The 26,143-nt window shown below is 42.9% G+C and overlaps 1 protein-coding gene across 2 annotated transcripts in view; it reads left to right on the top strand.

Moving 5' to 3' along the window:
* Window positions 1–664: 664 nt before the first annotated feature.
* The window catches only part of CCDC113 (coiled-coil domain containing 113), a 28,141-nt gene continuing 2,662 nt past the window's right edge, over window positions 665–26,143 (top strand). The window contains exons 1-7 of one of the 2 annotated variants that reach the window (XM_008068005.1): window positions 670–832; window positions 2,435–2,561; window positions 3,384–3,545; window positions 7,935–8,090; window positions 8,605–8,685; window positions 11,606–11,761; window positions 16,270–16,377. In XM_008068005.1, the coding sequence (XP_008066196.1) occupies window positions 732–832; window positions 2,435–2,561; window positions 3,384–3,545; window positions 7,935–8,090; window positions 8,605–8,685; window positions 11,606–11,761; window positions 16,270–16,377 (891 nt within the window). In that variant the 5' untranslated portion in view covers window positions 670–731. Of the gene's footprint in view, window positions 833–2,434; window positions 2,562–3,383; window positions 3,546–7,934; window positions 8,091–8,604; window positions 8,686–11,605; window positions 11,762–16,269; window positions 16,378–26,143 lie in introns of both variants that reach the window. The other variant, XM_008068006.1, reaches the window with a different exon arrangement.

Genomic DNA, 26,143 nt, shown 5'->3' with positions numbered 1-26,143 from the left:
CAGTGTGAGGCAGGATGTTGTTACTATCATCACCCCTCCTTTCCCCTTGCAGTCACTTTTACGGGCTGTTTTTCTCACTTAACTGGGAGTTTCTTGAGAGCCAGGATGGTCTTTTCCATACATTACCCCCAGGAAACCGAGGACATAGCATCTATTCAGTGCCTGTTTAGTGATGTTTCTTGAATGTATTACCTTTCTAAATCAGCCACAGTTTTTTTTCTTCCAGCGAGTCAGGATGCTGATATCCAAAAGAAACTGCAGTTCGCACGTATGAAGCACCAAGTAGGCAGGGTCGCACAGTGAGGTAGGGAAGGAGACACTCATAAATTGTCATAACTTCCTGGGCCCTAGTTTCCTCATTCGGAGAATGAAGAGAATAATAGACACTATTACAAGGTTGTCGCAAGGATTTTCCAGGCTTAACACGGTGCCCAGTATATAGGAGGCACTGAGCAAACAGTAGCGGCTATTATCGCGACCACTTGAAGAGCCATTGTGAAAGAAGTGAAAGCGACGCGCTCAGGTGTCGGGTCCAAGCCAGCAGCCTAGCTCTGGCCGGCGCGAGACGGCGCTGGGGAAGCGGAAGCGCTGGGCGGGGCCGCCGGAAGCCCCGCCCCTTCCCCCCGCTCGCGGTCGGTCGTCCCGGCAACGCGCCGCTAGCGTCGCGTGGCCGCAGGCACCGGGCGCTCCTAGGCACGCTTGGCATCGGCAGGGGCCGCTTCGGCACAGTGATGAGTGATGATGAATCCGAGAGTGCGGGCTCCGAATCCCAGACGGGGGAGGAGAACGAACTGCCGGTTATCCAGCTGTGCCAGCTGGTGGAGGAGCTCAGGTACCGGCCGTCGGGCTCCAGCGGGCCGCGCGTCCTCAGCGTAGGGCCTCGCGTCGGGCGGCCTTGGACCCCGGGCCCGGCATGGAGGAGATCCAAGCCCGCGTTGAACACGGGGGAAACTTGACTCTGCCCGTCTACCCCTGCGTGTCCACGGCTACTGGGCTAACAAGCCGCTGATGGAGCCAGAACAGGGAGGCGGGGCGAGGCAGGTGGGGCCGGGGGTGGGAAGCCCAGAGAGAGTAATTGGGAAGCTAGAGCCTCAGCCTGGCGGGGCTGTCTGCTGCCAGACGTTGTGCTTAGCCGCCCCCCTCTTCTGCCGCGTCAGGTTGAACCAAGGGACTTCTAAGCCCCTTTGCGATGCTAAGATTCTATGATAAAATTAATCTGGCAGCAGAATGGAAAGGATGCTTATTGAGATGACTTTAGTGTGAGGCACCTTGTGTCTGAACCAGGGTGTCAGCATGGAGATGTCTGGTCCAGTATTCTGCATTTTTTGCAGTTTATTGTATATATACTATAGCAAGTAAGTTGATACCAAGATTCCATGATGTAGTTAAGGTTAGTTGCACAACTTATTGGTGTTGCACAGAATATCCTGGCTCTGGCAGCTGAAAACATGTTACTTCTCTGCATCTATAGGAGTTTGGGTCAGAACGGGGATATTACTAATAGCTACCGTTTTTGAGTGCTTGTTATGTACCATACGTTATTTATTTATATATATCCTTACATAATGGCACAGCAGCCATAGGAGGTGAGTAAAGAAATAAAGACAGAGGTCAAGTCACTCCTCTCTAAGTTCGCACAGCTAGTCAGTGGTAGGGCAGCGATTCAGACTCAGGTGTGACTCCACAGACTACACCCAGGATGTGATATATGCTGAAAAAAGGCGCTTTGATATAGTATGCTTTTCATTCAACCTTTTCCACTAGTCTTAAATTTCAGTCCAACAAAAATTAACTCAATAATATAAGAAGACAAAGCCATTCTCTCTCATATTTACATACATGCATGTGTATTATACACACACACACAAGAAGTTAAGAAGTTAAAAGGTTAAAATCTTGACATACACAGGAAAACTAGGTTTGTCATTTCTAGTTTAAAAAAATCTTTTCAAAGTTTTTCACAGTTTATAATACACTACTAGTTTATTACTTTAGTCCATAGGTTGTCAGAAGTAAGACAGCTGAGAAAAATAAGCCAAAGGAAAAATCTGAAGACTATAGGTGTACGTAATTTCAAGAATGTAGTATTTAGCAGGAACTTCACAAATGGGTTGGATGATACTTGAAGATAAAATCTGTAACAAAAATTTTTAATGTAATTCTAGTGCTCTGAATTTTGTTGTTTATTAAACATGCTAGTAAAAAATGGCAAATACTTAATTAGTACTATGTGTCAGGCACTGTGCCTTTGTAATCCTGAAACCCTAAAAGGTAGGTGCTGTTATTATTCCCAATTTATAGATGAGACAATTAAGGTATCAAGAGGCTAGGTGTCTTGCAGAAAGTCACAGATGGCTTAAGAGTATTAAATACTAGTTATTTGAAATTTAAACTCTTATTACTAGAAGTTACTCAAGTACCCTCTATCTTGCAGCTATGGCAACTCTGCTCTCAAAACTGAGACAGAAATGTTTGAGAAATATTACGCTAAACTGGAACCTGGGGATCACCACCTTCCACGATCATTAGAAATTAAGATGTCGGCAGCAGAATACTCACAGGTACACAATGGAGAATTAGAAAATTATTTTATTATTTGTTCTCGTAAATGCAAGTGGTATTTGTGTATCTGCCTTTGGTGTGCCCTCTTGGGCTAAGTAGCCATGTGACTTTCTCCCTGTTCTACTTTTGATTTTTCCTTCCCCCTTTATGGCTTCTCCTTCAAGTGAATGTGAAGAGAATTGGGTTCAATTAATAGTGGACTGACTCTCCCAGTATATCTTAGTTTATTGAAAGAGTTCTTTTAAGTTGAGGGCTCAACTGTTTACAGGGTCCAGCCAGCATCCTAGAGGAGGGAAGCCGACCTGGCATGGGCCCTTGTCTCAAAGGGCTTATCTGTATAGACGTGTTCTTTGGGGGCCTGTACATTCTCTGTACTACACACTTGTGACCTTGGCCTTAAATGCATAGAAAATCCAAGATTTGTGTTTATTTATCTGTTTTGCTGAATACTGTGCCCCAGATGCAATTTCTCTTCTATGTTCAGTTTGGGAAGCATTGAGCTCTGGGCTTCCCTGCCTTTGATTTGAATTCTAGTCTACAGCAGGTTCACAGTCTTTCTACCCTCAAGATCTTTTAACACTAGTTATTTTCAGTTCATTGTCATACATCAGCCTTTGACGTCTTTAGTGCAGAGCCTCAGGATGACTTGAGAAATAAACATCATCTCAGGCCTAATATCTAGCATCCTTCCGCCATGAGTTTTTCTCCCTGTCATTCAAGGAAACTTCTAGCAGGTCTGAGGGATCATTTTGATGCCTACCCAAGGCTGCCTTATTACCGATTTCTCTTTGACAGTGGCCTTGTTTTTTTTTGTGCTGCAGTTACGAGCTAGGCGTAAAACCAGAGCCCGCACAGGTGTGGACCATGGGTTAGGCCTCACTGTGGATCAAAAGCTCGAGCTGGTACAAAAGGAGCTGGAAGACTCGAAGGATGAGATAAGGCACATGAGGGCAAATGCTGAACGGGATCTGCAGCATCATGAGGTACATGTCTCTCTCAGCGTAGGCCATCCTACCTGGGCTCCCCACTTCCGCCCCATCAAGAAGTACCGATAGAGTGTGTCCATGTAATTGCTGGTGCTTTGGAAGAAACATGGGCAGGAAGAGACAAATCAAGGACCTGATTTGAAGGAGTTGTTTAGGAGGACAACATATTTTAAAACCTTTTTTTTTAATGGAAAATTTCAAAATACCCCAGTGTAGACAGGCTAGCACAACAATCTTCAGTGTATTCAACAGTCAGATGCAGCAATCATCAACATATGGCCACTCTTCAGTCATCAGTGTCCCAACCAACATTCCCTTCATCTCACTGGGTTATTATGAAGTGAGTCCTAGACATGTCATCTGTCCATAGATAATTCAGCATATGTCTTTAAGATCTGGATTATTTTAGAAAACACAACCACAATAAACCTAAATGCCCTTAAAAATTTATAACAATTCCTCAGTAATGCAAGGGATTTGACGCTTAAGTCACTGAATGAGGTGAAAAAATCTCTCAGGCAGCATTTTATACAGCATGCATGACCACAGGCTGTGTCCTGCAAGAGACCAACATACTATCCCTTAGTGCAGGGGTCCCCAGCCCCCAGGCCACGGACCAGTACTGCACAGCAGGAACTGAGCCACACAGCAGGAGGTGAATGGCAGGAGAGTGAGTGAAGTTTCATCTGTGTTTACAGTCACTCCCCATCGCTCACATTACTGACTGACCTCTGCTTCCTGTTAGATCAGCAGCCACATTAGATTCTCATAGGAGTGTGAACCCTGTTGTGAATTGCACATGCACAGGATCTAGGTTGCATGCTCCTTATGAGAATCTAATGCCTGATGATCTGATGTGGAGCTGAGGCAGCAATGTTAGCACTGGGGAGTGGCTGCAAATACAGATTAACATTAGCAGTGAGGTTTGACTGCACAGAGACCATAATAAATCAATTGCTTGCAGACATACCAAAAGCCTATCAGTGGGTGGCACCTGAGCTGATTTACCTCAGTTGTACGGCTGCACCTGGTGGCAGGCTTTAAGTCAGAATCTGACACTAATTTTTGTCAGCATGTGACCCACCCATTATTTTATTTACTGCTTATGTCCATGCTTTTTTTTTTAAATGGTGAGTTGTATAATTATTTCACTACATATTGCAATGTAATAATAATAGAAATAAATACACAATAAGTGTTATGCACATGAATCATCCCAAAACCATTGCCCCCCCTCACCCCACACCCCAAGTCTGTGGAAAAATTGTCTTCCATGAAACTGGTCCCTGATGCCAAGAAAGCTGAGGACTGCTACCTTATGAGTCCAATAGTCAGTTTCCTCCAGAAAAGAAACATTACTGTTAATTCAGTTGCCCACGGGATAAAGTTGTTAGCTTGCATTTGAGAACCATGCTTGTATGAAAAATAGATTCTTCTGTTCTATTTCTAAATTTTTATATTTTTCTCTTTCTAAATGTGGACACACACAGAATTACACTCACTCCCTCGAGGGATGTATCAGTGGACTCGTGTCTGCCATTGATGGAACCGTCTGTGTCTGTATCATATAAACCGATCCCTCCATCCCCCTCTACCTCCCTCCTACTCTCCCACCTCTCTCCTCTCTCTTTCCAAATATGCATTGCTGAAGTCTTACAAGTTAAAGGAGCTCAGGATATGGCAGCATTGTCCTAACCTGCTAGATTGTGTGATATAAAAACATCAAGTGCAGAGAGAGGCTAGATGCAGTGGCTCACACCTGTAATTTCAGCACTTTTAGAGGCCAAGGTGGAAGGATCACTTGAGACCAGGAGTTCAAGGCCAGCCTGGGCAACCTCGTCTCTACAAAAAAATTTTTAAATTAGGCAGGCATGGGAGTGCATGCCTGTAGTTCAAGCTATTCAGGAGGCTAAGGTAGGAGGGTTGCTTGGGCCCTGGAGTCTGAGGCTCCAGTGAGCCATGATTGTGCCACAGCACTCCAGCCTGGGTAGCAAAGTGAGACCTCATTTCAAAGAAAAAAAAAAAGTATGCAAGCCGGGCTCGGTGGCTCAGCCTGTAATCCCGCACCTTTGGGAGGCTGAGGTGAGTGGATTGCCTGAGCCCGCGGATTCGAGACCTACCTGGGCAACTTGGCGAGACCTCATCTTTACAGTAAATCAAAAATTAGCCAGGCGTGGTAGCGTGCGCCTGTAGTTCCAGCTACCTGGAAGGCTGAGGCAGAAGGATCGCCAGAGCCCAGCAGGTCGAGACTGGGGTTGCCAGGAGTAGCCACTGCACTCCAGTCTGGGTGACTGAGTGAGACTCCAACTCAAAAAAAAAAAAAAAAAAAAAAGAATGCAGAGAGAGGAAGATCAGTGTGGGCAAGAGTGCTCAAAAATACTTGATTGAGGAGGTGGGGCTTAACATGGGGCTTGGCATGATCCTGAAGAATGATGGTGTTTGTTTAAGGCATAGGGCAAAAAGGGCACCCCAGGTAAGGAGAATGAGGTGAGTAAGGACATGGAGGTGGACACGAGCATGGCAAGCTCATGACATTGAAGACACCAATGTGATTAGAGAAGAAGGTGTTTGGGGAGCTGTATTAGGAAGTTGAGTTGAGGAGAGCAATGAGAACTTGAAAGCCAGGCAGAGGAGTTTATCTTTGGTGCCTTTGAAAGCTGAACCCCACGGAGAATAACTGAGCAGGAGAGTGACGTGTAAAAAGCAGTATTTCAAGAGGATTGATGTTCCACCTCATGGAGCTGACTGGGGATGGGAAAAGGGGGAGCCTGAGGTCAGCCAGTGAAGATGCTTTTGCCTTTTGGTACCCAGGGAAAAGCCTGAACTAGGATGATTTGCTGTGTGACTACAGATACTTTCCCGTTTTACTTTTTGAAATTGTGTGTATCTGTGTGTGTGCGTGCATGTGTGTGTTCTTATTTCAAGTCTATGTTATAGAACACTGAAAAATACAGTTAAGCTAAAAGATCATTTGAAAACATTCACAATGTTACCAACCAGAGGTAATTACTGATGACTTGCATTTATTGCCTTCTAGAGATAATTTTCTATGCATATATGAATTTAGTTTGTAAGTATGCTATTTTTAAAATTGTATTTTTGTCAATATATTTATTTTATTTTATTATTTTTGAGTCAGAGTCTCACTCTGTTGCCCGGGCTGGAGTGCAGTGTTAGGATCACGGAACACCACAGCCGTAACCTTTCTGGCTCAGGCAACCTTTTTGCCTTAGCTTCCCGAGTAGTTGAAACTACAAGTGCATGGCTCATTTTTTTATTTTTTGTAGAGACGAAGTCTCATTATGTTGCCCGGACTGGTCTGGAACTCCTGGGGTCAGGCCATCCTCTTGCCTCAGCCTCCCAAAGTGCTAGGATTACAGGCGTGAGCCACCACACCTGGCTCATATATTTATTTTATAACACCTTTTTTTTTTAAGATACAAGATCTTGCTATATTGCCCACTCTGGAATACAGTTTCTAGTTACGGTTGTGATTATCGTGCACTACAGCCTCAGACTCCTGGCCTCAAGCAATCCTCCTGCCTCAGCTTCCTGAGTAGTTGGGACTACAAACAGATGCCACCATGCTCAGCTTTATAACATCTTTTTTTATTTTTACTTTCCTCCTGCTCCTAAATACTCTGGCTTGGAAATATAATACCGCTTCTAAAGTAACTGAAGTATATAAAAAGTATATAAAAATTATCTCCCCATTAATCCATCTCTCAAGATGTAACTGTAGTTCATGTTTTGGTATATATCCTTCCAGATATTTTAAATATAATTTGTAATGAATAAATAAGATTTAAAATATGGAAATACTACCCAGATATCTGATGTGCTATTTTTTATTTGTTTGCTCCATTTTACAGACACTAATTTTCAAGGGATGCTTTTTTTTTTTTTTTTTTTTTTTTTTTGAGTTGGGATATCACTGTCACCCAGGCTGGAGTGCAGTGGCATAATCATGGCTCACCACAGCCTTGACCTCCTGGGCTCAGGCCATCCTTCCTCCTCAGCCTCTGAAGTAACCGGGACTACAGTTACATGCCACCATGCAAAAATAAAATAGTTAATTTTATTTTATTTTTTTTATTTTTGTAAGGACGAGGTCTCACAATGTTGCTCTGGCTAGTCTTGAACTCCACCCTCCCACTTCGGCCTCCCAAAATGTTGGGATGATAGGCGTGAGCCACTGTGCCCAAGGAAGAAATGCTTTTTAACAATAACATTTATATAGTCTAGTTTGTATCTTAAGGTATCTTTCTAAGGCAAGAAGAAACTTTCTGTATTGGGACACGAGGAGGCCTGGGAACTTAGGTTTCCTGAGAGGATAAACCTTGAGGATTCTTGGAAACTCATCTCTCTTTATGCTGACTCCCTCAGGCCATCATTGAGGAAGCTGAGATCCGATGGGCTGAGGTTGAGAAAGCAGTGCATGAGTTTGAAAAAGATATTCTAACAACCATATCCAAGAAGAAAGGGAGTATTTTGGCCACTCAGAAAGTGATGAAGTACATCGAAGACACAAATCGACGGAGGGTGAGTGGGCAGGCAGCCGAGCTTAGATCTGGCATACTTTCTTGAGAGAGGTGTGAACCTGGGCTGGTTCAGCCTGTCTGGTCAGGTGGCTGTGTGGAGGGGGACAATTAAATCGCAAACTCTTAGTTGTATGGTAAGCAGGTGTACTTTGGGCTGTTATGGGAAGGAAAAGAATTTGGGGGTACTCCATTTCCATATATTTTATAACATGTCAAGCTTTGGACTCTAACATGTTATGATTAATATAAACTACGTAAACTACCACAAGAAAAAACAATAAGGTCATTTTGTCAGGCAAAGCGCCTATGGTAGCATACACCCAAATAATTTTGAATTTTAAAGCAATATAAAATTTGTGTGACACAAACCCACTTTTCTCTGCTTCTTGGTCATGGAATGTTATAGTAGCACCAACCTTTGTAGAAGTAAAAATACCTGAAGTAAGTGATTAAAACCAATAGGGAAAAAGTAGAGGAATGGATTATGTGGATTAAAATATGCCTTTATTTTTTAGGATAATATGAAGGATAAATTACGTTTGAAAAATGTTTCTCTCAAAGTTCAGAGGAAAAAAATACTTTTACAATTGAGGCAGGTATGTGGCTCTTTGCTTTTTTTTTTTAAGCTTGCTATGGTAGGCTGAATCATAGCCTCCCCAAAATGTCCATGTCCTAATCCCTGGAATCTATGAATATAGTAACTTACATGGCAAAAGGATTTTGCAGAGATGATTAACTTAAGGATCTTGAGACAAGGGGATGATCTCAGATTCCCTGGGTGGGCCTTAGTATAACCTTCTTCAGGAGAGGGAAGCGGGAGGGTACACTGATGGAGGGTATGGAAGCTGAAGTCAGGTGGAGGAGCTTGCACTATAGAGGAACAGGCCATGAATCAAGGAATGCAGGCGGTCTCTAGCAGCTGGAAGTGGCAAGGAAACAGATCCTCCCCTGAGCCTCTAGAAGCCCCACCAATGTCCTAATTTCAGCCCCCAGCCCATTTCAGACTTCTGACCTCCAGAACTGTAAGAGAATAAATTTTGCGTTACTTTAAGCCAATACATTTGTGGTCATTTGTTACAGCAGCAATAGGAAACATACAGTTACTGAGCTAAAAGTCAGGGATTTTCTGTGGACAGGGTTGGCTTGAATTTAAAAGACCCTCAAGACAAACTTGTTGGCCCTTTTGGAGAATGTGGCCTGGATGACAGTTAGGCTGTGCTGTGGCGAGTCCTTGACCAGACTTTGACTCTAACAGCTCCTGATGAAAGGCAGAAAGGCAGACGTGGTTCAGGGCCTCTAGAGTGTGATATGTGGCTCTATCCTTTTCCAGCTTGGTATTTTTATTATAAACTTGAGTTTGGGTGCTGATGGTATGTGCATCAAAGGGGCCACTGATAAGATCACAGAATTGGACAGGAGAATTGATCTGTCAAGGAACTATTGCTTGATTGACTTGAGATCCAGAAAAGATGTCCACAAGCTGGGACAAATTTAACAACACAGAGTGACTAAGGACAAATAAAATATCCTCCACTTTGATCCTCCCAAATATCTGCACAAAACAACAGTGCACAAGTACAGGCTGGCTTAGCCCTAGAGTACCTCATAGAGTCAGCTCAGCTGGTGGCAGTTCTATGGCTCAGGCTACACTGGAGAAACACAGCGCTCAGACCAAGGCCGGGAAGCCTCTCTCTACTCTGTATGAGCAGTCTCCACCTGCAGTATCCATCCCAAGGTGTGCTCCACACGTGAAAGAATGTGTCAACTGAAGTTCACATAGAAGAGTGAGTGAGTCAGATGGCAAGGGGAAGAGAAGCCTCATCGGAGGGCCTGGGACTAATGGGCCCAAGGAGAGAAGACCCAGGAGAGCCATGACCTCTGTCTCTGAATACTCAGGGCTATGCGGGAAGAGAGAACACCCCAACCGGGAGGGTATGAAATTCAGTGCTAGGGCTGCAGGTGGTGGTGGCAGAGAAGGAGATTTGAGCTCAGTATAAGGAAGAGTGTTGACCCAGTGGAGCCGCCTGTGGGTCGTCAGTTCCTGGTACTCAGAACATCAGTTTCTTCATGCTCAGGCATCTTGAAGAGGGGTTTAAGCTTGAGATGGGGAGTAGATGGATGCCCTTTCACCTAAACGCCACTGCTGCACAGAGGTGACAGACACGAGACCCGCCCTCACGAGCTCACAGACTAGTACATCGCAGTGTCTTGAGAAAAGACGTGCATGTGTGACGGAGCTACAGTAATAGGGACCATGGAGCTAAAGGTTCCAGAGGTTCAGCGGAGAGAGGAAGTACTTTCAAGTGTGGAAAACAGGTTGAGAGCATTGGAGCTGGAGGATGGGTCGTATTTGGGCTTAAGGAAGTTGTTGAGTTGTTTTGGGGAGGCGGCGGAAGGTACATCTTGGGAGGTTGTACAGCATGGAGAGTGGAGCATGGGAACGGAGAACAGCAGTAGTCCCTGAGTCGGGCCTCTGTCTGCCACAAGTGTAAGGTGGCAGATCCCTGGCAGGGCATGTACAGTGGACCGGGTCAAGGAGCAAACCTGACGCATGAATGAGCCTGCAGTGCAGAAACATCATAAGATCAAAGAAGGGGAATTTATGGGCTGCTTTTCCTGGGCTTTCCACTTTAGAAGCAATTTTTAGCTGGACACAGTGGTTCACATCTGTAGTCCCAGCATTTTGGAGGCTGAGGCAGGAGGATCTCTTGAGCCCAAGAGTTCAAGACCAGCCTAGGCGATATAGTGAGACCTCATCTCTACGAAAAAAATTTTTTTTAATCATATGGGTGTGGTGGCATGTGCCTGTAGTCCCAGCTACTCGGGAGGCTGAGGTGGAGGATTGCTTGAGTCTAGGAATTTGAGGCTGTGGTGAACCATACTGTGTCACTGTAATCTAACCTTGGCAACAGTGAGACCCTGCTCCAAAAAAAATTTTTGTTTAATTAAAACACTAAAAAGAAAGAAACAACCTTTAAATGTCCTGGTTCTTACTCTTCCTTCACAACTCTGTTTAGGCACCACTCCTATAGGAGAGAACACCCCAACTGCGAGGGCACAAAAGTCGGTGCTAGGGCTGCAGGTGGAGGTGGCAGGGAAGGAGATTTGAGCTCAGTATAAGGAAGAGCAGTGACCCAGTGGAGCTGCCTGCAGGTCATAAGTTCCTGGTACTCAGAATGTCAGTTCCTGGCTCAGCCCTTCATCCTCCCTGGCCTGACTCAGGGGCTTCTGTGCACCCTCTGCCCCCGCCCACCCCATTGCCCATTGTTGGGTCAGTACCTGCAGCCTGTCTGTGAAACCTCATATGCACTCCTTGAGACCAGGGAACCTTCTTTTAATTCTGTATTCCCAGTGCCTAGAACCCATGACTGGCACCAAGCAGATGCCCAATAAGTGTTTGTAGAATGACTGAATGATGACTGACCCTCAAAGTCTTACCAAGAGTTGTAAGATGTGAGTCACACACATTCCACATCACAAGTAAAAGAACCATCTTTTCTTCTTTCCGAGTTGTAGAAGGAAGAGGTAGGCGAGGCCCTCCATGATGTTGATTTTCAGCAACTGAAGATAGAGAATGCTCAGTTTTTAGAGACAATTGAAGCAAGGAATCAAGAACTGATCCTGCTGAAACTGGCATCTGGAGACACCCTGCAGGTCCTCAACGCCTACAAAGTAAGGCCATCCCTGATGCCTAGACACCCCAGGCTTCCTGCACCTGCCTTCTGACCACCGGGAGGTTGCTGTGCCTTATACAGTTTCACACAACGCTTGGGTGTCCCTCACTGTCCTGCTGCTTTCTCTTGGCTCGACAAAGCCATGTCTCCTAAAATCTCTTGGATGCTCCCACAACCCTAGCTGTGCATAAGAACCACCTAGGAAGCTTTTTCATGTTTAAAAAATATACGGATGTCCTAGTCCCACCCTGACTAATTGAATTAGGAGGTGAGAGCCATGCATCCTGTTTTGTTTTGTTGTTTTTAATTCTCCAAGTGATTTTTATGCATGGTGAGTTTTGAGAACTAACCATATTTGTGCCCTTTTTAATTTGAGCACATAATGAGCACTTCCCTGCTTAAAACCCTGTAAGGGAAAACAGTCTTTGCTATGAATCAGAAAACTACTACATAATTTATCATCCAAACAGAACACTTTGGGGAAAGAAAAGCAGCACTATTATTAATTAAACAGGGACTATGGGCCTGAACAGGGCCCATCCCCAACAGACCAGACCATCTGGTCACCCTATTAGTGACCATCCAATGCAGTGGTCGGCAAACTGCAGGCCACTCAGTCCCACCCACTAGTCTGTGAGCTAAGAAGCATTTTACAGAAGAATGTTTGCAACTGATTTGATGTTAGAAAACACTAACTTTGAAGCCAAATGAAGCAAAATTTGTTTCTCCTCCTCAGAAATTTTATTTTTCTCATAGTAGACCTGAATTCCAAAATATTGTGCTCATTATATTTTGAATTTAATCAATAAATCATTTGTAGGAATTTTTTCTCGCGTTAATATAAGTACATAATACTCACAATTTCGCCTCTGGGCTTGCACTGCTTAAAGTGTTTTCTGTCTGGTCCTTTGTAGAAAAAGTGTGCCAACCCCTGGCACAGTGCCCAGGTGGCAGCAGTGGCCATGGGCTTGGGTGGCTCAGAGGTGGGCTTCATTTGGCCCACACAGTTTAAAAGTGTGAATTGTTCAGACCAGGTTTATGCTTGCTCAACATTTTCCTCTTACAAATGAAAAAACTGAGGCTCAAAGATGTAGAGTATTTGCCAAATTCAAGCAACTAGTTGGTAACAGTGCTGAGACTCATAGTCTAGTGTGTGCCGCACCCAAGTGACTTCTCCTGGCATGAAGTATGTAGAAAACATCATGCTGGCATTCTAAAATCCATGTATTGTAAACATCTGATAGATCATCTACTTAGACCATACCTCATCAGCGTTTTGCTTCTCTGCTCACTGCTATTTCAAGATGAAGCCAATTCACGTGACTTCCAGGCCTTTGTTGCCTGGAGAGTTGGTAGCACGTGGTTAGATCACATTGGACCTTAATCTTATCCTGCAGAATCAATTAAGTAGCACAGGGCCTGTCTGGTCTTGTGAGGAAAAGTCAAGAGTTTTGGAAGTGGAGCTACTGGTTTATAAAACGAAACTCCCAGTTTGTAAGAGCCTGAGCCCCTTAGGATGAGTCTAAACAGTGTAGATTGCTTGTAATATCCAAGCATTAGCCACAAGCCACAGTGGGCAGCATGGCAGCCATTTCGTGTCTCATTCTCAGGTTTCCTGGGGAAACAGAGGCAGAACAACTGTGAGTTGCAGAGTCAGGCCTCACCTGGGCTTGAATGTGGGCCTGGCTTGGGGAGGTGCTTCATCTGGGCAAAATTCTTTACCTCTTGGAGGCAAGTTTTCATGTCTTGCCACCAGGATGGATCCCTGTCTAGTCTGTGCTGTTTCCTCAGCAGTGAGGACAGTGCCTGGCCAAAGTGGGTGCTCAGTCAACACTGTCGAATGAACTGCTGGCAGTTAGGTGTATGTGTGGTGGTGGTGGGGGTGACAGGAGGGACCATTTCAATGAAAATATCAGACAGCCATTCTCCCAGCAACCAGAATGTATCAATAAATAATAGATAAATAAATATCAAATTCCTAAATATCAAATTCCTGATTAGCTATGAAGACCTTGTTAAAGATGTGCAGAATATTTTTCCTCTATGCCCAAAAGTACTGATACCCACAGTATGGCAGGTTCAGTGCTAAGTGCTAAGGGTACAGCATTTAGACAGCACATGACAGACACAGTCTCTTCTGTAAGTTTCATGAGTGAGCTTGAGTCAAGAGGCTCCTTTTTCTCCAGCTTTATGCCCTCAAGCCCTGCCTGGTAGAGTCTGGTAAGATATAAGCATGTGACTACGGCTGGGATGAGTCACGCTTGACTGTAAACGGGTGATCCATGTCTTGTGGTAGGTAGAATGCTAAGATGTCCCCAGGACCCCCCCCCCCCACCCTGGTGTCTACACCCTGTATATGCCCAGCCGGGACTGAAAGAAGATGGGCTCTATTGTTGGGTTCTGTTGTCTTCCATAATTAGGTTATAGTCTATGGCACAGTTGACCTCCAAATGGAGAGACTCCCCAGGTGGGCCTGACTTAATCGCATGAATCCTTCAAAAGTACAGAGTTCCTTTGGAAGAAGTCAGAAGTGGGAAGCATGAAGAGAAATTGCTGGAGGAAAAATTCTCCATTGTGGATTTGAAGATGAGGGCCATGTGAAAGGGATTCAAGAATGGCCTCTGGGAGCTGAGAGTGACCTCCTACTGGCAGCCGGAAAGAAAACAGGGATCTAGGATCTACAGCTTTAAGGAAATGCATCCCGCCAACAAGTGAGCTTGGGAGAGGACCCCAAGCTCCAGACAAGAACCACATCCCTGGCAGACACCTTGATTGCAGCCCGGTGGGACCACAGGCAGAGAATCCAGTCACACTATGCCCAGATTTCTGAGCTTTACAAACTGAGATAGTGAGTAAGTGTTGTTTTAAGGCACAAAAGTTTGTGATAATTTGTTTCACAACGATAGAAAGCGAATGCCTGCCTTTGCAAAACTGACATTTTGAATCAGCATTACAAATTCAGCTCTCATCACACCGTTGTGAAGACCCTGCCCCGGCAGAGCCAGGATGGCCTTGCTGCCATGAGACGCCATCCTTTCCTGCTGCTCTAAGTGGTTGGGTGAAGGTCTTCTCTCTGCTCTTCTTTCCTCTCACCCGGATTGCTGGTTTGCTAGGAAATCCTGCCAGCCTGTCCATGGCCCACAGACAACCCCTTCAATCTGGGCTGTTATTCACTTTTGCTTTCCTAAGAAGAGCCGTTTTCATTCAGGTCCATGGAACAAGAAATGGAGCCTTCAAGTAGTGAGGGCTGGAGACAAGAGAAGTGGGGAGAGGAATGGCCCCAGGTACCCGAAGATTCCCCTGCAGGTGGCCCCAGGTTCTTCTGCCAAGTCTAAGTCTTGGCAACACCCCCCGCACCATCCTCCCTCCACCTTCCCTTTGACTGTGGCACCAAAGCTCTCTCACCAACTCTCCCAGCTCCTGTTAGACCCTCCTCTCCTGGGTTGCCTTAGCCTGGAATGTTCTTCTCTTCTCCACCTAGACATACTGACTCAACCTTCCAGAGCTTCCTTTCCAGTATACCTTCTGCAGGAAACCCTTCTTTAACCACTGTCCCAGCACTCTCACAGCTTGGCACCATTGCAGTATTACACTTCTTGCAATTATCTGCCTCCTCACCTCTACCTGGGTAGTGAGCCGCCCTCCTACTGGCGGAAACTAGGTTGTCTCGCTGACCAACACCTGGTGCAATGAGGGTGGATTCTCAGAGTTTCTCAAGTGAACCCCCTGAAATCACTGGCTCCTTCCCCTGGCTCACTGCTCAGCCCAGCAGAGCATACCCCAACTCCTCTGGGTGACTCTTTCCCCCAGGAAAGAGTGGTCCAAAGGGGCCAATCTAAGAAGCAGGGGCCTTCAGGAGCCAGCAAAGGGCAGATGATGCACTGGGAATCTACGAGGCAGCTCCCACAGGACTCCTCTCTCACCATCAGGCCCAGCCTCATTAGGCAATGGAAGCAGCGGTGGCGCTGTGGGCTGTAGGATCTCACTGCCTGGGCTCAGGTATGGACTCTGTGACCCTGGGGAAATTGTTTCACCTTTAATGGTCAATTCCCTCACCTGGAAGTGGGGATAGCAGGAGCACCCACCTCATGGGGAGTATTTCTTCCTATCTGTCCACATCAGTCAATGGCAGCTATTTGTTGGTATTTTCCATGGGCCAGCAACTATGTTCAGCACTCTACAAGCCTCTCTACAATCCTACAAGGTAACTGGACTGAGTTTAGAGAGGTCCTGGGGCCTGCCCAAAGTCTCCCTTGGTGAACAGTGAGGCAGGATTTGTGTCCTGGTGTATCTGACTTCTCTACCATTCCAACTAAGGACAAGACCCCGAGGCCCTCTTTTCCCCTGCAAGTTTCCATACACCAGGATTCTGAAAATCTGGGCAACTGTGAGGACAGTTTGAAGTTCCAGGATAGCCTTGCTTTTCTCTTAACAAAGAGCTATTTCTCCTGCCCGCAGTCCTAGAGGTCATCTTAGCTCAAGACTTACTGTGTTGTTATATTTCAGAGTAAGCTTCACCAAGCAATGGAAATGTACATCAATCTGGACAAGGAGATCTTGCTACGAGAGGAGCTACTTGAAAAAATGGAAAAAGAAACCCTGCAAGTAGAGGAGGTAGGAGAGGTCAAAACATGCCACTTCTGATGTCTGTCTCCAGTCGACAAGAGCTTGAGTCAGTGTGCACCAACATCCAAGCCACCTTGGTTGTTTATCTAGAAAAGCCTATACCATAAAAATCAAAATAGTTGTGGACCATCAAAGCAGAAAGTGGCACCTGGGGATCCACACTCCAGCTACTGCTGGGCTAGGTTCTAGAGCAGATCATAAGATAAAAATTTATGAAATGTTTTTCATCCAAATAAGACTCAAGAATTCCTTAAGTGACCCAAGTACAATATTCAAAGTTTGGGTCTACAATCCCATAAAAAATGTATAATACATACAGTAATGTACCTGATATGAAAAAGTATATGTGCTAAAATATAATGTTTTATGTAAAGGAGAGAGTGGGAGAGCTCTTTAAACACTTAACTCTCACCTGGTGCACAGCCTGCTGGAGAGACCTCTGTCCTGGGCTCACTCCAGGCCTGGGTCCTTGTGTGAAGTGGTGGGTGGAGTCACTTGAACTCCCTGCCTAGGAACAGGTAGCACAGATAGCTGAATTTCCATAGCTGAAATGCACATAAGGTGTGATGCAAAGAGGACTTTTTTTGGAGAATGAAGGAGAAGAGCACTGGGCTCCTCATTGGAAGGCCTGACATCAGGTTTGATGCCGCCAGTTTCTAGTCCTAAACAAGCCTTTAAATAGGCAGGACTGTTTCCACATCTGTAGAGGAGAGGTCACAGCCCTTGTTGTCGTGAGTAGATAGGACTCTCTATAATGATGCTTTGTCAACCTCTGAAGCCATTCATACAATGATTAGTGTCATTGTCTTGAATGGGCCTAAAAGTGTCCTCATCAGTGTATGTGGCCACAAAGCTGCCTGCAATGGCCAAAAAGTCACAGGATTGGTACATTTGACTCAGTTTTTGTCATAGCATCCACATCATTTCTTTGATGAAGCATCAACACTTTCTGCAAAAAGCCAGTTTCAGTATAGAGTGCAGGTAACTAAGTTAGGGTGAAAACCTGTGCACTCTCTTTATGAAGAATGTCTATGGTACTTCTTTTACCCTTTGGTTGATAGTTATTAGATTACAAGCAAAGCTTAAAATTGATTTTTAAAAGCCTGGCATTCACTACTCAGTATATTTTAGTTTTCTTGTTAACTTTTTCTAAACAACTTGGGATATAATTTGCATACCATAATAGTCACTCATTTAAAGTGTACAGTTCAATGGCTTGTAGTATATTCACAGAGTTGTGTAACCATCAGCACAATAATTTTAGAACATTTTCATCACCCCAGAAAGAAAGCCTATACCCATCCTTCTCCATTCCCCACCTCACCATGCCCATACCCCCCCCCCGCCATACCCTCCAGCCCTAGGTGACCACTGATGACCACTAGGTGACTTTCTGTCTCTGTGGATTTGCCTATTCTGGACATTTCATATAAAAAGGGTCATACAATATGTGGTCTTTCCTGACTGGCTTATTCAACTTGGTATAATATTTCCAAGGTTCACATTGTAGCATCTATCAGTACTTTCTCTTTGTGACTGAGTAAAACTCCATTGTATGGATAGATCACATTTTTTATTCATTCATCAGATGGTGGACATTTGGATTTCCACTTTTTTTAGCTATCATGAATAACGCTGCTATGAACATTCTTGTGCAAGTTTTTATTTTTTTAATTTTTTATTTTTTGAGTTGGAGTCTCACTCTGTCTCCCAGACTGGAGTGCAGTGGCATGCTCACAGCTACCACAGCCTCAACCTGCTGGGTTCCAAGTAGCTGGAACTACAGGCACACGCTACCACACCCGGCTTATTTTTTGATTTATCATAGAGATGATGTCTCACCATGTTGCCCAGGCTGGTCTTGCACCCCTGAGCTTAGGCAATTCTCTGGCCTTGGCCACCCAAAGTGCTGAAAGTACAGACTTGAGCCACTGCACCAGGCCATTGTGCAAGTTTTTGTGTGGATGTGTGTTTTCTTTTCTCTTGGACATATACCTAAAAGTGGAATTGTGGGTTATATATACTAATTCTATGTTTACCATTCTAGAGAAAGTGTCAAATTTTGGCAAAGTGGTTGCACTGTTTTAGATTCCCACCAACAATGTACAAAGGTCCCAAGTTCTGTACATTTTTGTCAACACTTGTTATTTTCAGTTTTTTTAATTTTGGTGTTTAGTGGCCATCCTAGTTGTTATGAAGTGGTATATCTCATTGTGGTTTTTATTGAATTTCCCTAATGACGCTGAGCATCTTTTCATGTCATATAATGACCATTTGTCTGTCTTTTTTTGGAGACATGTCTATTCAAGTTCTTTATTCGGTTTACAGTTGGGCTATTTATCTTTGTAACTTACCCATTGTAAGTTGAAAATATCATAAGTCAAAAATGCATTTAATATTCCTAACCTACTAAACATCATAACTTAGCCTACTTTCATGTGTTCAAAACACTTACATTAGCCTACATTTGGGCAAAGTCATCTAACACAAAGTTTATTTGCTGATAATTTGCTGAATACTGTACTGAAAGTGAAAAACAGAATAGTTGTAGGGGTACTCCAAGTATGATTTCTACTGAATGTATGCTGCTTTTGCACCATCATAAAGTCAAAAAATTATAAGTCAAGCCAGCCATCATAAGTCAGAGACCATCTTATATGATTTGCAAATATTTTCTCCCATTCTGTGAATATTCTTTTACTTTCTTGATGGTATTGATTGCAGCACAAATGTTTTTAATTTTTATGAAGTCCAGTTTATCTATTTTTTTCTTTTGTGTTTATGCTTTTGGTGTCATGTCTAAGAAACCATTGCCTAACCCAATATCATGAAGGTTTTCTCCTTTGTTTTCTTTTTAAGAGATTTCTTGTTTTAGCTCTTACCTTTAGATTTATGATCCATTTTGAGTTAATTTTTTAAAATGGTGTGAGCAAGGGGCCAAAAAGCTGAAAGAAGATGAAATATTTTCTCAGTGTTTGCTATATTGACCTTTTGATTTACCATTCGTGGTTCTTTCCATTTCTTCTTGTGGATTTGAGATACCATCTGGTGTTTCTTATTGTAAATAAGCTTTGTTTCAGCCTGCTTTCTTTGTGCTGTCACTGCCAAGTATATTGCATTTTTACATGTTATAGTTCCCCAAATATAATGAGTTATACTTTGCTTTATGCACTTGCTTCTTAAATAAATTAAGAGAAGAAATATGTAACTAGAATGTCTTTTATAATTATCCACATAATTACCTTTATTTGCACTATTTTTTTTATATGGATTCCAAATTACAGTCTGGTATCACTTGTTTTAAGCCTAAAGAGCTTCCTTTAGTATTTCTTATGAGTCTGCAGCAATAAATTCTATAGGATTTTTGTTAATCTGAGATTGTCTCTATTTATACTTAATTTTTCAAAAATACACTTTTAATTTCATTTATTTATTTTAAGTCAGACTTTACTCTGTTGCCCAGGTTGGAGTGCAGTGGCACAATCATGGCTCACTGTAGCCTCGACCTTTCAGGCTTAGGCAATCCTCCCACTTCAGCCTCCCAAGTAGCTGGGACTACAGACACGTGTCCAGCTAATTTTTAAATTTTTTTGTAGAGATGAATTCTTGCTATGTTGCTAGCCTCAAACTCCTGGCTGGTCTCAAACTCCTGGGCTCAAGCAATCCTCCCACCGCAGTCTCCCAAAGTGCTAGGATTATAGGCGTGAAACGCTGTACCCAGCCACATTTTTATTTTAGAAGTTTTAGATTTACAAGAAAACTTTGAATACCCATATACCCCATACCACGTTTTCCCTATCTTAACCTCTCATATTAGTATAACGTGTCTTCTGTAACAACTAATGAAAACACACACACACACACACACACACACACACACACACACACACACACACACATTGAATTGGGGTGTGGCTCTGTAGCTCAGGCTGGAGTACAGTGGCACAATCACTGCAGCCTCAAACTCCTGGGTTCAAGTGATTCTCCCACCTCAGCTTCCCAAGTAGCTGAAAGGTATGTACCATCAAGCCTAGCTAATTTTTTAATTTTTTGTAGAGACGTCTTGCTTTGTTGCCCAGGCTTGTCTTGAACTTCTAGGCTCAAGCAATCGTCCTGTCTCAGCCTCCCAAAGTATTGATTGTGAACCACCATGCCTAACTGATGAACCAATATTGAAATATTATTATTAACTAAAATCTGTACTTTATTCATATTTCCTTATTTTTACCTAGTGTCTTTTTTTTTTTTTTTTTGAGTTGGATTCTCACTCTGCCCCCCAGACTGGAGTGCAGTGGCCGCTCCCGGCCACCGCAGCCTCGACCTGCTGGGCTCCGGCGATCCTTCCGCCTAGTGTCTTTTAATGTTCCAGGATATCACATTACATTTAGCATCATGTCTCCTTAAGCTCCTCTTGGCTGTAACAGTTCCTCAGAATTTCCTTGTTGTTGATGATCTTGACAATTTTGAGGAGTACTGGCTAGGTATTTTATAGAATATTCCTCAATTGAGATTTGTCTAATGTTTTCCCTATGATTATACTGGAGTTTGTGTGTTTTGGGGAGAAAGACCACAAACATAAAGTGCTGTTTCATCACATCATATCAAGGTAACATATTACCAACATGACTTCTCATTATTGATGTTAACCTTGATCACTTAGATGATATAGTATTTTAAACGTTTCTCCACCGTAAAGTTACTCTCCTTTCCATACTGTATTCTTTGGAAGAAAGTCATTATCCACAGCCCATACTTAAGGAGTAAGAAACTATGTTCCACATTCATTATTTGGAATTTTTCTGTACATGAGAGAGTTGTCTCAAGAAAAATTTATCCCCTATTTTTCTTAAAATCATTAATTTATATCAGTTTTAATTCATGAATATTTATTTTATGTGTTGGGTGATAATCTCACACAGACATGAGTCATTTCACAATGGGGATATATTCTAAGAAATGTGTTGGTAGGCTATTTTGTCATTGTGTGAACATCATAGAGTGTACTTACACAAATTGGATGGTATAATCTAGTACATATAATCTAGGTTATATGGTATAGACTATTGCTCCTGGACACTGTAGGTAGCTGTAACACAATTGTACTTATATATCTAAACATAGAAAAGGTACAGTAAAACTGGAGTATTGTGGTCTACTGAGACTACTATTATATGTATATGAGGTCTACTGTTGACTGAAATGTTATGCAACCCATGAATGGGTTTTTTTCTCGCTCGAATCATTCCATGATGGCCATAGGGAGCTTTTTTGTTTGACTTCTGTGTCCTTTTGACTATCCCCATTTTTGTGAGCTGCTTGTTATTTTTTATTTTTTTGAGGACTTCCTTTCTGGCATTAGAAGATGCTTCAGGCTCATCTTGGATGTTTTCTGCCCTAGTCCTAGAATCGGCCACTTCTCCAAGAAGTCCTGGTTCCTTTTATGTGAGAATAGGATTAGAAATCAAGGTCTGTGTGTGCCTCATTGCTTGCTTTAATTTTTGAAAGATCATTTCGTTTGTTTTTGTTTTGTTTTTGACTTTCAGCACTTAAACTATGTCATCCCAATGCCTTCTGTCCCCCATTATTTCTGGTGAGAAATCAGCTGCTAATCTTGTTGGACTTCTCTTGTACGTGATGAGGTATTCTTTTTTGCTTCTTTCAGTGTTTTCTTTCTGTCTTGTTAGTCAACATTTCAAATATGATGGATCTGGGTGTGGTTTTTTTTTTTTTTTAAGACAAGGTTTTCTCTGTCACCCAGGCTGGAATGCAGTGTCAAAGTCATAGCTCACTGCAAGCGTCAAATCCCTAGGCTCAAGTGAGCCTCCTTCCCCAGCCTCCTCAGTAGCCACGATGGTCCTACAGGTACATGCCACCATGCTTGGCTACATTTTTTAATTTTTATTTTGTAGAGACAGGTCTCACTGTGTTACTCAGGCTTGGATATGGATTTATTTGTATTTCTTCTACTTGGAGTTTGTTGAGCTCTTTGGATGTGTAGCTTAATATTTTTTCATCAAATTTGGAAAAATTTCAGCCATTATGTCTGAATAATTTTTATTCCTCTTTCTCTCCTCTTCCTCTGCTACTTCCATTATCTATGTGTTTATACAACATAGTAGTGTTCCACATTTCTCTGAGACTGTTAATTTTTCTTGTTCTTTTTTTCTCTTTGTTCTTCATACTGCATAATCTCTGTTAAGTATCTTTGAGCTTACTGATTCTTTCTTCTTCTGGCTTAAATCTATTGATTTCCTCTAATGAATTTTTTTCATTTTACTCATCATATTGAAAAGACTCCAGATTTTCTATTTGGTTTGTTTGGTTTAATAGTTTCTACCTCTTTATGATATTCTCTACTTGATGAGACATTATCACTGTGTATTCCTTTAATTTTTAAACATAGTGTCCTTTGAATATCTCCCTTGAAGACTTTGTCTGCTAAATCCGCCATATGGTCTCCCTCAAAGGCAGTTTATATTGCCTGATTATTTCACTGTGTGGATCACACTTTCATGTTTCCTTGCCAATCTCATAATTTTTGTTGAAAGATATATATTTTACATAATGTGGTAACTCTCAATATTGCCCCCTTCATACTTTTCTTGGGCTTGTCATTGTTTTTTCTTGTTGCTTGTATAGTGACTTGGCTGGATTAGATAAGAAAAGTCTATTTCTCCTTATGTTAGTAGCCTCTGATTGTTCTCCTTGGTCATAGATAACCAGGGATGATTGTTATTTAAGTTAAGTTCTCTTTGACTTAAAAAAAAAATCACCTAAACCCGTGGGCTCAAGACCCACATGGGCAACTTGGCAAGACCTCATCTCTACAATAAATCAAAAAATCAGCCGGGCGTGGTAGCATGCACCTGTAGTTCCAGCTACTTGGAAGGCTGAGGCGGAAGGATCGCCAGAGCCCAGCAGGTCAAGGCTGCAGTGGCTGGGAGCAGCCACTGCACTCCAGTCTGGGTGACAGAGTGAGCCTCCAACTCAAAAAAAAAAAATCTTCCCACTAAGTTTCTGGTTATTTTACCTTTGTGGGTGTCATACTCAGCTGTTAGTTCCATTAACTGCAAAAAAGATTGCTCTATTGCTTTCAATTACAATGTAAGACATTAATTGTTTTATATTCTAATCCAATTAAAGTCAGACCACTGCAGGAGCAAAGTGTTGCCAGCCTTTGAGATTTGCTCCAACCCTGAAAGGGATCTTCTTTGTGGTGGTCTCTATGTGGTTCTGGTGAACATCTAACTGGTCTACTGTTTTTGCTTGTTGCTACTAATATCTTGGAAGGACCCGCCTCCTCTAAATTGCTTATCTCATGGATCTCCATTGTTTCCCACAAAGTTCTTGGGTAGGAGCTCCCCCAACTTTGCTCCAAATAAAGTCAGTCTCCTTAGGTAGCATTTCAGAACTCTGATTTATAGCCTCTCCCCCTGGACAAATCTTATGCACCCCTGCCCTGGAGCTGAGGGTGGGAATTGTAGTGATAACCTTGCAGAGAGGCTTTACAAGCGGGGTGCTGGGTGGAGATTGTAGTCTCTAGTCTTCTCAGCACGTCCATCACAGCTGTAGTACTTACATTTTAATGCCTCAGTTCTTGCTGCTTCATTATATTTTATCTTAGATATTCTCAAATAATCATCCTATCAAGAGTATGCATTGATGGTTCTGGACACATTTTTTTTTTTTTTTTTTTTGAGTTGGAGTCTTACTCTGTCGCCCAGACTGGAGTGCAGTGGCCGCTCCCGGCCACCGCAGCCTCGACCTGCTGGGCTCCAGCGATCCTTGCGCCTCAGCCTTCTGAGTAGCTGGAATCACAGGCATGAGCTACCATGCCTGGCTGATTTTTTGATTTATTGTAGAGATGAGGTCTCGCTGCCCAGGCGGGTCTCGAACCCGCGGGCTCAGGCAATCCACTCACCTCGGCCTCCCAAAGGCGCAGGATTATAGGCTGAGCCACCGAGCCCGGCTGGACACATTTTTTGTTTGTTTGTTTTTTGAATTGGAGTCTCACTGTGTCACCCAGACTGGAGTTCAGTGGCCGCTCCTGGCCACTGCAGCCTCGACCTGCTGGGCTTCGGTGATCCTTCCGCCTCGGCCTTCCAAGTAGCTGAAACTACAGTTGCGCGTTACCACACCTGGCTAATTTTTGATTTATTGTAGAGATGAAGTCTCGCCAAGTTGCCCAGGCAGGTCTCGAACCTGCGGGCTCAGGCAAAAATAAACACTTGATCTTAAAACAAACAAATCAGAAAAAATAGGCAAAAATTTTAACATTTTATAGGAAAGCTAAAAAATCTGAAATGTGAAATATGTTCTAACTCACTCATAGTATGAGAGATACAAAATAAAGCTATAATGGATATTATTTTTCCTCTCTTAGATCAACAAAGATCAAAAAGCTGGTAAGACTGTAGTGAGAGGATAGGGAAAACAGGCAGTGTCAAACTTTATTACAGAGGAGTAATTGGCTTGATCATTACAGAGGGCAGTTGAGAACTGTTTGTCAAACATTAACATGCACGTACACTCAGCACAGAGTTTCTCAGCCTAGACACTATTGCTATTTGGGGCTGGATAGTTCTTTCTTGTGAGGAGGTGTCTTGTGCATTGCAGAGTGTTTAGTAGCACCTCTGACCTCTACCTACTAAATGCCAGCAGCACCCCCCTAGTTGTCACAAACAAAAATGTCTCTAGATATAACCAAATGTCCCTTGTGGGCCAAATCACTTCTGGTTAAGAACCACTGCTTTGTTCTAAGCAATTTCACTTTTAGTAGTTTATTCTACTGATGTACCTGCATATTTGCAATATGATGTATACCCACAAGTTTAGTAATTGCAGCATTGACTGTTGTAATAGCAAGACACTGAAAACCTAAGTGACTGTTTGGAGGAGACTTTTTAAATTGTGGTACATCCATGTGGATAAGTATGCAGCTGTCAAAAAGAATGAGTAAACTCTATATGCCGATACAGAAGTATCTTCAAGATTTACTGAGTGAAAACAAAAGTTAGATGAATAAAAACTAGAGTATGTTGTTATTTGGGTGAAAGAGGGAAACATATGTTTGTATAAACAGATTTCTAGAAGGATGCCACAAAACCTCAAAACAGTGTATGGTTCTGGGAAGGGGACCTTTGTGATAGGGGCAGGGTGGGATAGGAGTTCATCACACAAAAAAACTGGTAAAATAAAAATTAAAAGGAAAATGCTATTTTTAAAAAAATGCATTCTGTTAGAAAAGGGCTAGTTAATTTTACTAAAGATAATTTTTAAACAAAAACTTTAAAGACAAGTGTTCCTCAAAAATTGAAGTACTACAGTTTTCAGTAATTCTACATCTGGGTATATACCCCCTAAAATTGAAAGCAGGGACTTGAACAGATTTTTGTTTACCCGTGTTCATGGCAGCATTTTTCACAATAGCAAGAAGTGAAAGCAATCCAAGCATCTCAATGGATGAATGAATAAGCAGAATGTGGTATATCTATACAAGGGAATATTATTCAGCCTTCAAAAGGAAGGACATTCTGATACATGCTACTGCATGAATGAATCTTGAGACATTAAGCTAAGTGAAACTAACCAGTCACAAGAAGGCATATAACTGTACGATTCCACTTATATGAGGTACTTACTCAAATTCATAGGAACAGAAAGTAGAATGGTGGTGGCCAGGGCTGTGGGGGAGGAGGGAACAGGGAGTTCCTGTTTAAAAGGTACAGAGTTTCAGTTTTTTTTTGAGTTGGAG

This window comes from Carlito syrichta, unplaced genomic scaffold (assembly GCF_000164805.1).
Source record: "Carlito syrichta isolate Samal-C Ts95f unplaced genomic scaffold, Tarsius_syrichta-2.0.1 Scaffold309854, whole genome shotgun sequence".
Lineage (NCBI taxonomy): Eukaryota > Metazoa > Chordata > Mammalia > Primates > Tarsiidae > Carlito > Carlito syrichta.
Note: the sequence above shows the minus strand (reverse complement) of the source record. Positions and strands in the feature narration are given on the sequence as shown.